General features: G+C 37.6%; 1 protein-coding gene across 2 annotated transcripts; it reads left to right on the top strand.

Annotated features, from left to right (window-relative positions):
- Positions 1 to 210: 210 nt before the first annotated feature.
- c9orf72 (C9orf72-SMCR8 complex subunit) lies at positions 211 to 15,244 on the top strand. Of its 2 annotated transcripts, none has more exons than XM_024276297.2 (10): positions 211 to 387; positions 1,057 to 1,534; positions 4,260 to 4,355; positions 4,719 to 4,783; positions 6,950 to 7,022; positions 7,234 to 7,350; positions 8,073 to 8,308; positions 8,400 to 8,457; positions 10,616 to 10,725; positions 14,524 to 15,244. In XM_024276297.2, exons 2-10 carry the CDS (start codon positions 1,088 to 1,090, stop codon positions 14,708 to 14,710), a joined length of 1,389 nt encoding a protein of 462 aa, XP_024132065.1. In that variant the 5' UTR covers positions 211 to 387; positions 1,057 to 1,087; the 3' UTR covers positions 14,711 to 15,244. The 2 variants fall into 2 exon arrangements, with proteins under 2 accessions (XP_024132065.1, XP_024132054.1); XM_024276286.2 differs by lacking the exon at positions 211 to 387 and adding an exon at positions 450 to 570.
- The last annotated feature ends 508 nt before the right edge of the window (positions 15,245 to 15,752 follow it).

The raw sequence follows: 15,752 nt of genomic DNA, 5'->3' as shown, positions 1-15,752 counted from the left end.
ATTACTAAAAAGAAAGATTTATTGCTGTAAATGCCATATTTTTGAGAAAAATACAGTAATCGCCGTGTTTAGAAATGGTCATGCATATGAGCAATTTTCATGCACATGAATTTAAATACCTAATTCTGCAGGTGGTTCCCTCCCTGAATAATAATGACATCATGCACTCGCGGATCACTACCATTCCCAGCCGCTAGAGGCCGCCAATTTCCTCAAAACAAGCTGACGTCAAACTGACGTATGCGGAAGTGTTGGAGCAAAATTGAAAATACAATGGAGCTGCAGCTCGTTATTTGGGCAAACTCTTCTTAATAAAAACACAAATTTATCGGTAAATATTTCAAAAACTCTTCTGCTCGATAGGACAAAAGGACAAAATAGGAGCAGGTGAGTGACAACAATGCAGAGTGTCATGACGGCGAGGGTATTTAACGGTTTAGCACGAGTTAGCCCGCTAGTTTTTCCAGAAAATTACTCTGTTTTTGTGTCGTTTAGCCCCAATTTTTCCCATTTAAGTGGAACAGGAAGTGGGGACATGTGCCAAGACGTCTGCACATGCCTCTTTTTTAGGTAACACCGTTACGACAGTCGTAGAAAATGCTGGTAAAATGCAGTTTATCGAGAAAATATCAGAAATGTGGTTATTCTGTTGAGTATACTTCAAACACAGTCGTAACATCAAATCGTTATGAATCATTAAATATATTTTTTAATAATACAATAATGTGTAAAATATGTGTACTGTTATATTTGTAAATTCCACACAGTATTACTTTTCGAAATGTGTAATTTTGCCATTTTCTAAGCAGATTTGCTAAATATTTGGCTTCAAATTTATAGTTGAAGAACAGAAGTTTTTTTAAATGTCACATGACTCAGTTGTTTCCCATTTTCAGTTCCTCTTACTTAAGTCTCAAAAACTGATAAGATTCTTTCTGTTTAGATTTCCAGTCACCTTGTGAAATACTAGATGTGTATTCCTAAAAAATTCCAACTATTTAATTATTTTGATTGACGGCAGTTTTTGTTTTTGTGTGTTTTTTCTGTCAATTGCAGCTCAGTGTCAGGACTCTCCTGGTTTCGTCTCATGTCTTCTGGCTGTCCTCCTCAATCCCCCGCCGTGGCGAAGCTAGAGATCGCCGTGGATGGAGAATGCCCTCTCTTGGCTGCCACTTTCGCCTACTGGGACAACATCCTGGGCCCGCGCGTGCGCCACATCTGGGCTCCAAAGGGCGACCAGCTGATGTTCCTCAGCGATGGAGAGGTCACATTTCTGGCCAATCACACGCTCAATGGGGAGATTCTCCGAAGCGCAGAAAGCGGCGCCGTGGATGTGAAGTTTTTCGTCCTGGCGGAGAAGGGCGTCATCATTGTGTCGCTCATCTTCGATGGCGAGCTGAAGGGGGATAAGAACACGTGTGCCTTGTCCATTATTCTGCCTCAGACGGAGCTGTCCTTCTACCTGCCCCTGCATGCTGTCTGTGTGGACAGGCTAAAGCACGCAATCCGCAGAGGACGCATTTGCATGCAGAAGGTGAGGCTAAAGTCTTTTTCTCTGATCCTTTCAAAATCTAATGCAGTTTTTATCAAGCAGATATTAAGGCAATACATTATGCAGTATTAAAGGTATAGATGGATCTTCTGGATATTTAGAGGAGAAGAGGAAGACACTGAAAAATAAAACATAATATCAATTGTACTTTAGTGACCTTGCTCAAATTACCTTATTCCTGAAACTTATATACAAGTGAAACTTCTTAAATTCTTGTTTTTAGTCACTAAATTGTCTTATTTATTTTCACAATCGTAATTTTTACACCTCTTAAAGGGGCCATACCATCATTTTCAAGTCTTTCAGAGTAAACTATATCCATGTAAATGATCATATAAATTACCTTTTGAACACTGAAAAACAAATTATTTATCAACTATGAGTTATTTTTGTTAAAAGTTTTTATACCCGAAAGTAAAATGACTTGATGTCTGAGTCTCCGCCTTTTGCTCCCTGATGGTTCCTCCCATTTCATGACGTCCTCTAAGAGCCGGTGTGTCACCCACAAAAAAACTGAGTGGAAATTTTTCATTATTATTTTTTTTTTATATATATTGTTGTAGGCTTACATATAGTGCAACTCGGGCGATTTTCCCTCAAATTTGGCTCAGACAGAATGCTGATAGCTCATTTTTGCCTAGAAATTTGGTCAAAAAATGCAGACAACACCAAATGAACATTTCATGATTTATGTATCAAAAATCCTCTTCGCTTTCATGCGGATCCATTTACCTTTTTGCTATTGCTCAATAATCCACGTTTAAACCAGTTCTCCCAATTCAGTGCTTGCTTTTACCCCTAGGAAAGTCTGCTCCCCTTCTTGTGCCGTGTTCCCAATATCCCCGTCTGCTTGCACCATTCTCGGACACGTTTAGACATTTCTTTACCACGTTGTGCAGATTTATCACCAGCCCATATGCTGCAATGCCACCACACGAAGTTTGAATGCTAAAGAATGGGTGTTTCTTTGCTAGCTGGACAAGCTCACAACGCAGGGGGCAGGGAGTACTCGCAAAGTGTCTATGCTATATGTTAACTAAAAATAAAGAAAATTAGAACATTAGTTTATTAAACATTTTAGAAATCATACAGCGTCTTTCCTTTATTTGTTTCTGGCATCAAAACAAGACTAAAATCAGATGAGGTCGGCATCTGAAACAAAGGAACTATTTTTCACTAAAAATACATTTTTGGTCTCACTTGGGCTTAAGTATAACTAAAGTGCATTTTGTGGTGCTGAGCGCTTATAACTGTATTCAACTTCACTACACTCTGACTCTATATAATTCCAAACTGTATGATGCTCTTGTTTGTAGACAGGAAAGTTAGCATTTCTACATGTCTTACAGAAAGACATGATCTCTTTTGAGAGCAGATGTTCCCTTCAGCAGAGACGTTTCGCTCTGAGGTTGCAAGGATGCATGAAAGCATTTAGCTAATAAATTTGCTCTCTTCTTGAGCTAATGTTAGCTTAGCTTGGCTTATCTTACCTAGACAATGATCCCTCTTCAGCGTTATTATACTCGGTCACGGCTTGCTTCCTCTTCAGGTGCTCATGCATCACCATTCCTGCTGCCATGAAACACAAGTTCTGTCTTGCTGATATAGGATTGGACACTTTTTTTATTTATTTAATTTTTTAATGTGTCCCACTTTTAAGCTCTGTTGGCGTGTTGTTATGGTACCCAAGTCTTCCTAGAAGAACTTCCTGTGAAATCACAAATGACCCGGATTAGCACGCTACTCACCGTAGTTTTGAGATAAAAGAAAGAACGACTAGTTGACTATCAAATTAGTTGTGACCGATTTACTTATCGTGGCGGCCCTATCCCATCCTACACTGTTATTTGGACTAAGCATCAGACCTTTTAACTATTGCAAAGCATAAACTTTTTAACTAAGATAGTGTTTTAGTTGTTTATTTGTACAATATAAAAAGAAAAACATGCTTAATTTATATATGTCGGACTATGCTATCCTTTAAGTTTTGTACAAAGTTTTTACTCAATAACCCAAATAATAAAATACGATTGCATTTATGAGAGTATAAAAAATTATTCATGCACAGAAATAAGTTAAAATGCCTCACATAAAATCATAAAAACATCTCTAAAATTGGCTAAAATGTTGTTGATCTAAAAATATTTCTGAATTAAATAAAATGTAGCTTGATTTGCAAAAATAAACAAATATGCAGATGACGATGAACACTTTCTCTAAAGGTAAAGACTAAAATTATCTTTGTTTTCCCCCTTTCTTCTCATGCAGTCTTGATTTGTATAAAACATTTTTTTAATATGTTTTTCCAAATTAATTTTTATTATTATTTTCTATTTCATAGTCTAAAAATCTTTGAGAAGTAAATTTAAATAAACTTAATAAGATATGTTTTTGGGGTAAATTGAGATATAGTTTCTTTATTTTACAATTTAGGGTTTCAGGAAGTTCGTATTAATGCATTTATGTATTTATTTTACTAAAGTTTGTCTTTATGAGGTCAGTTGCACTGTAGCTGTAAAATAACCCTTATCCAATTTCTATTTTTTTCTTTGTAATACTTTGAAATATGATTTTTTTTTTCGTCCAAACACAAACAAAATCAAGAAATTTCCAGGCAAACAAAAATCACTGTTTGTTTTCTCCTCATTGAGCTGAAGGATTTATTCAAGTCGGTCATTTTTCTTTTCCTTTTTCTTTTCCCCTTCAGGGCTTTAGCATCATATCAGTTCTAAGCTCAGAGATTGTTCCCATAATGGAGCTGCTGGCCTCAATGAAGTCTCACAGTGTGCCTGAAGACATAGATGTAAGTAACTGACATGGCGGGGGGGCACACTGAATGTTTTCCTGTGTTGCGTAAAAAGAATAGAAAAAGCGAAAATAAAACATAAAATACAGCTTCGCATTGTTTGTGCTCCAACAGCTAAATGTCAAAATAAAAGCTTTGTCATTTATCAGTGATGGCAACTGGGTTTATTCATAAAATTTGATTAAAAAAATGTGTTTTAATGTGTTTAAGTGAATGAGAAAAAGCACCTTCCTTTTATCTTTTTATTTCCTCCTGTCTCGATTCATTGCAGTTCTTTGAAATGCTTTCGTCTTTGTTGTAGTCTGTTCTCTTTTCCTTTTTTCTTCATCACTCGTTTTGTTTCTCTCCTGATGTGAGCAGATAAAAGACACCGTGCTAAACGACGATGACATCGGAGACAGCTGCCATGAGGATTTCCTCCATAAGTAAGCGTTCCGGTACAGCCAAATGGAGACAGATGATGAACAATGGCTATTTAACACTTGTCAACGCTTCAATAAAGAGTGATGGCCCTCCACTTAGCTGAAGTTCTCTCCAGAGACGGCATGAAGGCCAAATTCCCTCTATAGAAAGTCTGCTCTGGCTATAAAGGTCCAAATTAATCAAAGCTTGTTCACAAAGCTGCTTTTCCTTTTTTTCCCCTTAAAATGACAAATCATTTGGGAAATCTGATTGCTTGTATGCATGAAAGTGTTTGCTTTGAATGAAATGAATCTTTAATGCATCTTTTGATGCAACCTTTGACCAGCTCACAGTCGGCGTCTGCTTTAATTCTTTTCTTGTCTCTAAAATAAGATAAAGATAAGATCAAGTATTTGTCTCATTCCTTAGTTTTCTGTTCAGTTTTAGCTGGAGTTGAAAAATGTGCATCTGATAAAGTCTTTAAAAATATCGGAACGAAATGCCTTATTTGAAAAGAATATTTTTAAACTCCAAGGATCTTTGGAGCTCTTTTAAAAGTACATTTACCATCAATGCAAAATAAGCCTGAGAGACACGCTAATCACAAAACACAGTTTAATAAATAAACTTAAATCTTTATATATATATGCTCAAACAATCTCATGACAGGTCTAAGTATTTAATGACTTAAATAAAGCCCTGTACACTTTTGACAAATCGAGTGGAGCCCTTTAATGTTAGATTCCCGCCTCCTATGTAGACGTGAGTCATTTACTGCAGTAAATGATCCCCAACCCTTTTCAGGCCACAGACCGCTTTAAACTAGACAACATTTTCATGGATCGGTCCAAACAGGGCAGAAATTGACATTTTTAAGCTTCCAGTTCCTGAAAACTTATTTTCAAAATAAAATTTTGTTGAAAAAATTTGTAAAAATATCAGCAGACATTTTTTTTTTTTTTTCAGATGATGAAGATTCAATGAAACAAAGTCGTTGATTTGTAGAAGTCGTTTCTGATTTGAAAAAAATCCATAAAGGGAACATTAAATGACCCCCCCCCTCCCTCCAAAAAAAAAAGAATGCCATTCAATCCAAGCTATCTTTCAGGGCAAAAAGATTGATCATATTTTGCCTTTACATTAATCCTCATTCATTGGGTATTTTTTCAATACAAAGGAACATTTTCTGTGCCAAAATTTCTGAACGGATGTCGACGTAATTCTTAAAATTATTAATAAATTAAGATTTTCCCTTTAACCTCAAAGTGGATGCTAACAACCGGATGCTAACCTCAGCTACATCCGACTTTTAAGGTGGGATGGATAAATAAAGCAGAATAAAAGGATGCAACCGTGGTATTTTCTAAATATAATATAAACATAATATAAACTGTGTCTCCATTTTATTATCTGCGTGTGAAACGGTCAAGAGCTTGTCGCCTCGTATTAGACAGAGCTGCTTCTGCTACATGAGAACAACGGTCTCAATAATTCCCGAAAATTCCGGGTTTTGTCTGTAAACAGCAGCTTAATTGTTCCTTGAAGTCGAAGGCTCTTCTTCGATTTCCTCACTGGCACTTTTCTTCCAAAAGAAACTTTCCAAATGTGTTTTATTGTTTTTGTTGATGTTTTTTTTAGCTTTGGGCTACTAGCTTAGCAATTTTCCTACTTATGTGTAGTAGTGGTTCACAGTGGTCTTTAGCCATTAAAAAAAAAACCTAGTTTCTGCAGAGTGGCAGGAGTTCATTATAAATTCACCTCTGAGTTGTGGGCTGAACTGATGGTGTGGAGTAATTCCTCCCCACTTCCCATCATCCATCTGTTTGCACGCTCTCCCTCTAGCTTTCATCCTCTCACACCCACAACCTAATAATACCGGTTCAACAGAAATGGTGAGCCATATTGGAGCTACCCAGATGTACAGTTTTTAGTCATATTCCACTTCAAATGAGAAACCAAGACGTTCATAGATCTAATTGTCTTCAAGTGGATGCATCAGAACGGGGCGGATCAGGGAGTTGTGTATTTTGTACGTAAGAAATACAATCTTTTTTTCGTTGCCCTCCATCATAAGACAAAATGTCACTAGAACATATTAAATATTTTCATTGGAGTAGGTTTTTAATGAAGTCAATATTTAATAAAATCTCTCAATTTTCTTGATTGCTATATTTGTCTTTTCGCTGCAGAGCCATCAGTTCTCATCTGCAGACGTGCGGCTGTTCAGTAGTCGTCGGTAGCAACCCAGAGAAAGTCAATAAGGTGAGCTTATTAAAAGTTCTATTACCGCTTTATAAATATCATAATGAGAGGACAGTTAATCTGCTGGAATAACTGTCATTTCCATCTTAGTTTGAGCTGCAGGCAGTAGAACGATGGCCTTTACTTTCAAACCGGAAAAAGAGGATCTATTAAAAACCTGGTGTGAAGGAGTAATAATGTTTTTCCTGTGGTTCTGAACTTCGTCTTTCAGATTGTGCGGACTCTCTGCCTCTTCCTCACCCCAGCTGAGCGAAAGTGCTCTCGCCTCTGCAGGGCCAACTCCTACTTTAAATACGACACAGGCCTTTTCGTTCAGGGTCTGCTCAAGGTACCTCAGTTGATGGGTTTTTATCTCTGTCTCTGGTTTCTAAATGATCGACTTCTTTTTTTATGATTCGCCTTGCTGTCCTTTAGATGTTACTAAACCTGATTGAAAGTGTGGACTCTTAGAGGTCCCCCTCTTAAATCTGTGAGGCGGCGTTTAGAAAGCATTGCTTTGCTCAGCCTGTTGAGTTTTGCTGGGAGCAGGAGGCACAGCTGTGTTTAGAATGAATCAGCGATGCCCTGCAGGTTTATTGACTCCAGCAGCCCTCTGAATCTATGTGTGTCATCATCATAAAGGATACAACTGAACTTGACAATATTTTTTTTTGCAAACAGGTGTTTAAAATGTCCATATGTTTGGTTGAATAATGAAGCCATAAATTCTGTTATTAAGAGTCCAAAAAAGTCTAGAAGTTGCCCGATTCCTTTGATGGTAATGTAACCCGAAAAGCATCACTTGAATACATAATTATATATTGATTTTCTCTGCAGGTATAAAGAGAATATTGGATGAAGTAATGCATGTGTCTGGGTGGGAAAAGGTTGGAGGCCAGAATTAAAGCGCTCCAAACCACTCTACAGTAATGAAAATCATTTTCAGGGTAGATTAAAATGGATCCAGCAGGGATGTTTGGAAACAATAGATTTCATCTAAACACGTTTAAATAAATTCAAACTCTAAATTTGACAGATATGTTCTGTGCTCTTCTGGTTTTTTCCGTGCAGGATTCCACAGGTAGCTTTGTCCTGCCCTACCGACAGGTGCTCTACTCCCCTTACCCAAGCACGCACATTGACGTTGACATTAACACGGTCCAGCAGATGCCGCCGTGCCACGAGCACACGTACAAGCAGCGGCAGTACATGCGACAGGAACTGAGTACGCTCTGGAAGGCGGAGAGCGAGGAGGACCCTTCTCCAGACAAAATCATCCACACCGATGAAAACTTCACCCCTGACCTGTAAGCCTCTGCTGTATTCTGTCAGGTCATCTGTGTATTCTCTGTCTTTAATTATTTTGATTAAATGCATTTTTTTATGTTTCTCTGACAGGAATATTTTCCAAGAAGTCATGCATAAAGACACATTGGTCAAATGTTTTATAGACGAGGTAAGATTTGTTTAAAGATCCACTCCGATCATCTTTTTTTAAAGTGGTGTTTTAGTCATGCTCGGGTTGGTCTTTTTTAGGCTTGATTGAAAAAAAACGTGTCGTTTTCTAGGACATAGTTTCTGCAGAGCGGCTGTAGTTCATTAGAGATTTGCATTGTGGGTGGGACCATTGGTGTAGACTCCTCACCAATAATATAGAGTAAGCCCTGCCCCACTTCCCATCATCTGTTTACACTGCTTCCTTGCAATCCCTCACATCCCCAGAGCTACATTACCAGTGCAGCAAAAATGGGGAGCAATAATGGAGTTATCCTGCTAAACAGTTTTGAACAAAGACAGACATGGATCTGTTTGTCTGCAAGTGAATGCATCAGAATGGAGCAAAACAAATAGGATCTTTTTCAAAAAATGTTTGTCTGATCTTGATTCATCGCGATTTGAATAAAGAAATAATCAGAAATGTAATTTTAAGCTTAATTTTCTTTATAAATTTTCTCCATCAGAAAAATATCAAAAGAACATGTTAAAAAGGCCAAAAACACAGCTTTCATCAGTGGGTCTTTAAAACTTTATTCAAGTTTTAAACCTAACAGCTATATAAAAGAAAACAATGGTGCTTGATCCCTTTACTTTATTCTAAACCACTAAAGCCTGGTTTTATAGTTTAAAGACTGTATGAAGTCATTCCAAACAGCTCTATAAAAAATATAATCTCATAAATATTTATATTGTGGATTTGTTACGTCAGCAATAAACTTTGGGCTGTTTCCGACAAAGTGGCACAATTTCCAAACATCAACATTTGCATATTTATTTATTCAGGAGAAGAGGGTTGTGAAAAATGTGAAGTTTGCAGGCTTGAGGAGGTAGGTGGATGCTAGATGAACTGTTTTGGTGCAAGCCTCTTGAATTTGTCACACCCACAGAAAAAAAACTTTTGACAACTTGAAGCACCAACTTTTATTTAATTTAGCATATTTTAGGTTTTCAGGCTAAATCAAGGAAAATAAGATCAAATTCAAATGGTTGAAGGATTTAAAAAAAATGTCAGGTCACATTTGTAATGAGAGTGAAATAATTGTGTGTTTTGCCCTGTTTTTTCAATCTATGCTTGAAATAAACCAATCAACAAATCAATTTTTGACTAACAGTTGTTCACTGGATCTCCTTATTGTAGTGTGTGAAACACAAATCACTAATGCAGAAACAGTTTAATGCTGCTTACTCTAAAATTCAAAGTTTGGAAAAATTAAACTAGTACACCGCAAGAAAGGGAATAAAGAACACAATGAAGAAAGTTTGCTAGTATTAAGTGTTAGATTATCAACTCACCTGATTTCAAGTGGTCATTTCCTTTTATACGTGTTAAAATAAAGTAGATTCTTCGGTCCCAAATACGACTGCTACTGCGCAATGGGGAGGCATCGGCAGAATCTTCAAGATTGCCACCCTATTTTTTATTTTTAATTGTTTAAGTGGTCATGAATGTAGACAGCAACCATCAGGCGTCAGAGATAAAGCTGTTACAAAATCGGGTGGCCACAGGGCGGTGGCGGCTGGATGTCTGTGTAAATGTCTGCGAACAATGGCCGTCCATATTAAGTGCCACCAGCCGCCTCGTAGGTATATAAAAAAGCGAAGTTTTCTGTATCACTGGTCTTTCACAACTCGCATTTTGAATACACATCATAATAATGTCAGTATACAGACGCACACATTTTTAGACAACATGCTTCCCAAGAAAACACAAGTTTCTGTGTTCTTTGTATTCTTCTCAGCAGAGACGCAGGTCTCTGACTCCCTGTAATGCTAATAATGCTGACTTTAGTGCAGCAATATTAGCATTACAGGGAGTCGCCGTAAAATGTTCAACTTGCAGCAGCTCCAGAACTTTTTCAAAAGTCTCCATGACTTTCCAAGACTTGTGATAGTATACATAGCAAGAATAAAATATAGAAAATAAATTCTACTTTAGCATAAAAGTACACTATCACAGCTGTAGCTTTTGAATTGGTTTAGGTTTTAGAAGACTATCTAATTGAGAAAAGCACTTTTTCAGGGTTCAAAGGGTGTTAATACTTTATGTGCTCATCATGATAGTTGTTAGAACAAGGAAAACCTCCACCTTTATCAAAGACCGTGTCTGTGTTCACCAGGTGTTCATGCTGAAGCCAGGCCTGTCCCTGCGGAGCACGTATCTGTCCCAGTTCCTGCTGCTGCTTCACAGGAAGGCTCTCACTCTGCTCAAGTACATCGAGGACGAAACGTAAGAGATCCTGACACACGCCTTAAAACCACAGAGCTTGGCTTTTGTGTCTGTCCAGTTTTGCTTTTCCTTCTCAAGCATTAAAGTCAAACTAAAAGCGCTATGATTCTGTTTAATCACCATGTTTTTGATAAGTGTGAGCGCGGTACATTTTATATTACAAAGGTGATGCTTCAGAAAACTTCAACAGCTGGATTGAAATTCAGAGAAGTAGACGGTCCAAATTCAGTCCAGTGTGAATATAAGTGATCAAATACTGATGAATAGATGCCAAACATATCAAGTGAAATGAGGTATGGAAAACAGGATGCGGAAAATACCAAGAAAAAAAAAAGAAGCTCCTGATCAGAGGAAATATTCTTCACTCTGCTGTGATAAAGTAAACATGACTGTGGAGGAGGAAATCTATACATCTCATGGCCTTTTTTCTGTTTTATTGACCGTAGTGAAACTTTTTTCTTAGAATTATTTAAAAAAAACCTGCTCTCCGAGTGGAAAATTAGGAAATATTAACGAGTAACGTCAAGAAGGCACCTGTAATTTTAGACGTTTTGCTCAAAATGTCAGAAGATATTTCGAAATTTCTCAACATATTTTGGCACAGAAAGTCTGCTTACACCTTTTTTTTAACCTTCTATTCCCAAACTGAACAGATGAATTGCAAAGCTTTCAAAAATGCCGGCACATTTACTGCTGGGAGATCATGTGCAGGTGATTTATCAAGCTCTTCAGAGAGATAAGTGTGCGAAACGTATAATGAATTGATGCAGAAGGAAAGCAATTTCACCCCTAATTTGTGTCAGACGTGGGAAGGAACTGGGAGGAAGGGCCCAGTTGTTGAGCTGCACGAGCTGATGAATCCTCGCCATCATCCCACAATGATGACTTCCCCGACTTTACAACAAAAGAATAATGAGTGGAGCCTAGAAATGATGCACAGCACGATCTGTAGCTGAATGCACTGGAGGGAGGCATCAAAGCCCATTTAGTATTTTGATTATAATGATCATCATTAAGATAATAAACAATTTTTATGTTTTTTAAAAGGAAAAAGTTTACTTTTCTGCCACCCTCTCAGAGATGAAACTGTCCCAGGTTACAAGGCTGTTCAGGGGGTTGACCCGTACAGGTGCTGTGGCTTTTTGGGTTGTCCCAGTCTGTGGAGGGTCAAGAGGAATCTTAAGATGAGTGCAGGTTAAACCTGTACAATAAATCGCATTGTCATTGCGATATCAGCCTGATGGTGTAAACCAGGATGAATGGTTACCTTAAGTGTTTACTCACACATGCTAAAACAATATCATAGCAGTGAAATACTTCATACTTCAAAAAGAGCCCTTTATTCATATGTGCAATTGGATGATCCCTTCACACCCATCAAATGAAGCCCTTTTATGAAATGGAAATAATGTATTGTTTTACGTCTTGCTATTTCTTTGTGTATCATCATCGTGATATTGATCGCTAATATCGCACATTGCAAGTTTTCCCCTTATTGTGCACCCTAGTGAAGGTGTCTTTCCGTTCCCTTGAGGCTTGTACGGTCACCTCAAGGGATGTTGTGAAAATGAAATGTACAATTGTCGCGCGTGTTGTGAAGTATTTGTAAGGACAATGTAAGTATTTCACTCTTATGGCTATGACAGGGTTTGCAGGTGACATTTAAAGCCCCGTTTCCACTGAGCGGTCCAGTACGGTAAGGAGTGGTACAGTGTGGTCCGGTTAATTCTTGTGAGCGTTTCCACTCAGTTAAGCCTCGCTTCCACTGAGCTGTAGGTTTTCCCAGACCATGCACGGTGTATATTGTGTCTTTGCGTCATTGTAGTGCGATGACTAGAAAAGCAACAACAATGGAGGTCATCCAGCAGTTGGTCTTTCTCGTGCTTCACTTTTGGTACATCATATATAACAGGAATTTAATGTTGTTTGAAAGAAGATTACTGGCGGCTAAGAAGAATACCATTGTAAAGAGGAAAACGGAAATGCTATGTTAGCGCTATATTGGGGCTTTCTAATGTCATCATCACTTTCTGCCATTCAACGGGTGGCAACAGCAGCTCTGCCCCAATCATCCCATTTCATTCTTCTATGGACAACAGATGCTGGCCCTCAAGAGGCACGGTTCGGTACTGTTTAAGGGGTCCATTTTACAATGGAAACGCTCAGTGAAAACATGACTCGAGTGCTTGCAGGATGTCCACACATACTAGTGTCATTTTTTTCTTTTCTAGCAATCCGGCTGCATGCAAAGAGCGCACAAGTATCACTTAAACAGCAACATTGTGCAGTCTTTTGGGGGGAATAGAAACAAATTAAAAAATCTGTTTATATGCCTGCATCTCACCTGCTTCATCCATACTTAACCCCTACATGTTGTTTAAAGTCCCACTCCAACCATATGTTTTTCTATCGTTTAATCGTTTTCCGTGATCTTTTAATTAGGATTTTATAGTTTTTATCTAAAATCAAAAGCCTTTGTCGTTTTTATGACATATTTTATGCACAGCGGCAGTAGCTTATTAGAAATACAATTCTGGTTTGTGGGCGGTACTGTTGGCGCAGAGCAACCCACCTCCCCCTCCCTTTTGCTGAGAGTTCTGTCTGTGTGCTCACATGCAACCGCATAGCCTCAAGCTAACATTAGCGGCGCAAAAATAACTATGAGCAAAATTGAGCAAAATTAGATCAATCTAGCTGTACAGTACACTTAAGCATTAACGCCATTAGTCTGAACATTTTCTAGCATCCTGTTTTCTAACGCAGCGCGATTTGAGTCAAGAAATACTCAGAAATTCAGTTTTAATCAGAAATTTTTTTTTAAATAGGTCTTCCATTTTCTTAAAGCAATTTTCTTTGGAGTAGATCTTTAAGTTCGCTTTGACCTGTCGCCTGCAGCATGCCCATAGGAAAATGTGCATGAACATTTTCACTCTACGGGTTTACCACAACCCGATATTTCTTGTGGGTTACTTATGAGCCCCTACAGGTTCTTTGCCCACAAACAGCCCCTATCCACCTGTTATGGCAGTTGTGACTAAGCCTTAAGGCAGGAGATGCCAGCCTTTGTTGTTCTTGTTAATCCACTTTCAAGTTTTACAGCTTTACTCTCCCATTTTACTTCATTAATTGCTGCTGTGAATGGAAATGCACGTATTTATGTATCTATTCATGCTTTAAAGCCCAACAAGGTTACACTAGCCTCTTTCTGGCTCGGCTCCAGAGAAAACTTCATCAACACCATCACGTTGGAGACTCTTCAGTCCATTATGCCTGTCCTGCATTTTCTCAAGCCGGCCTTCCAGTGTCAACCCGCTCGTCGCTCCATCTGGACTTGACTCATCTCCTTCTGTTCTCGACAACAGTGCACAGACCTTCAAACCTTTGTTCCCAACACAGAGCAGAGCTGTTTTTTTTTTTTATACCCGCCCCCTCACTAACATGCTTGAAACGATGTCAAGCGATTTTTTTTTCTTTCCTTTTTTCATTCGTTTTAATAAATTCCTGTATATGAGACGACACTTAACTATACAAGTCGAATCATTGTTGGTGTGAAAGCATAGAAGTAGGATTGTTTATGTTCCTCCTAACAGCCTGAGGTCTGCAGGCATACTATTTCACAGGAACCTTGACAGGTTTTCCTTTTGCAAGTTGAAAAAATCTCGCTGCAGCATGCATTATTCATTGTGCCATTCCTGCTTATGGATGCAACTTAACTGAATGTGAGGCAAAAATTACAGGTTTTGTTTGCACACATAACACAGCATCTCTCACTTCTGTTATTTTTTTTTTCTTTTACAGACAAAAGGGCAAGAAGCCGTTTCGATCGTTGCGTAATTTAAAGACGGATCTGGATCTGAAAGAGGAAGGAGATCTGAATATCATTATGGCTTTTGCTGAGAAGCTGAAGTCCGGACTCCACTCGTTTGTGTTTTGGAAGCCATTCTACACCAGCATGCAGGAGCGAGACGCCCTCACGAACTTCTGATTTTGCTCATGTGCACTTTTGTGTCTTGACTGTTTTGCTGTATTATGTGAATTGGTTTTTATTACTACATAAAAGCTGGAAGTCATTCAATGCTGTCATTAACCAGTGTTTTATTTCAATCAATACAGATTGAATGCTGTCCCAAAAAATGTTACTGCTGGAATGAGCCTTTAGGATTTCATGCTTTTTGTGTGGAAAAATTCCTGATATAGAAATAATTCATAAATCGTACACTTTTTAATTGAGGGTCAGAATTAAATATTGCCCACAGAATAAAAATGTTATTTAATTTTTTTAAAAGTGTCTTGTTTAATTAGTGCCTGTGTCAAACAGCTTTTGTTGGCCTTTTAACATTTTTTTATGTATTTATTTTGATATGATTCTAGCATGTTGTGAATGTTAATGTTCCAGACCTGTGACCTCACAGGTTGTAGAAGTTGACAGTACTGGTACTTGGAAATAAAACTGTATAAAGAAAAATATACCAGAGGTATTTGTCGCAGTGGCCTCATTAAAACACATTTGTTGTGCGTACTCTTTTTGTGTCTTCTCGCTTGATGATTAAAAGTTGTATATTGGAAACAATGTTACTTTAGTATTTTATTTCGAAAGGAAAATACTGTAGTGTAGCATTTTTTTATCCTCTTTTGCATCCATGACATTTTCTTGTTTGAGTAAAGATGGAACAACTGAAATAAATGAAGTATTTTTAGACAAGTTGATTAAAATAGTGGACTTAACAAACGTAAACTGTTGGTAAATGGTAACTTCTTAGTTTTATATAATAATTCACTTAATTACAATATATGTCAAATTCATTACATTTTCAATAATTTTTCAAAAACATTTTCTTTAGTTTTTAATTGAAGCGTTACCTTAGTTTTGCACTGCCTCTTTTTGTGGAATATTTGCAGTTTTTATCCATAAATAAATGTATAAAATATATAAATATATAAATCTTTTTTAATTTTTCATAACAAATAATCTATAAAAAAATCCCAATGGCAATACTCAATCCTCAGATATCTTAAACAGTCCTTAA

The sequence above is a fragment of the Oryzias melastigma genome, linkage group LG22 (assembly GCF_002922805.2).
Source record: "Oryzias melastigma strain HK-1 linkage group LG22, ASM292280v2, whole genome shotgun sequence".
NCBI classification, from domain to species: Eukaryota; Metazoa; Chordata; class Actinopteri; order Beloniformes; family Adrianichthyidae; genus Oryzias; species Oryzias melastigma.
The sequence above is the reverse complement of the archived record's forward strand: the minus strand, read 5'-3'. Positions and strand labels throughout refer to the sequence as shown.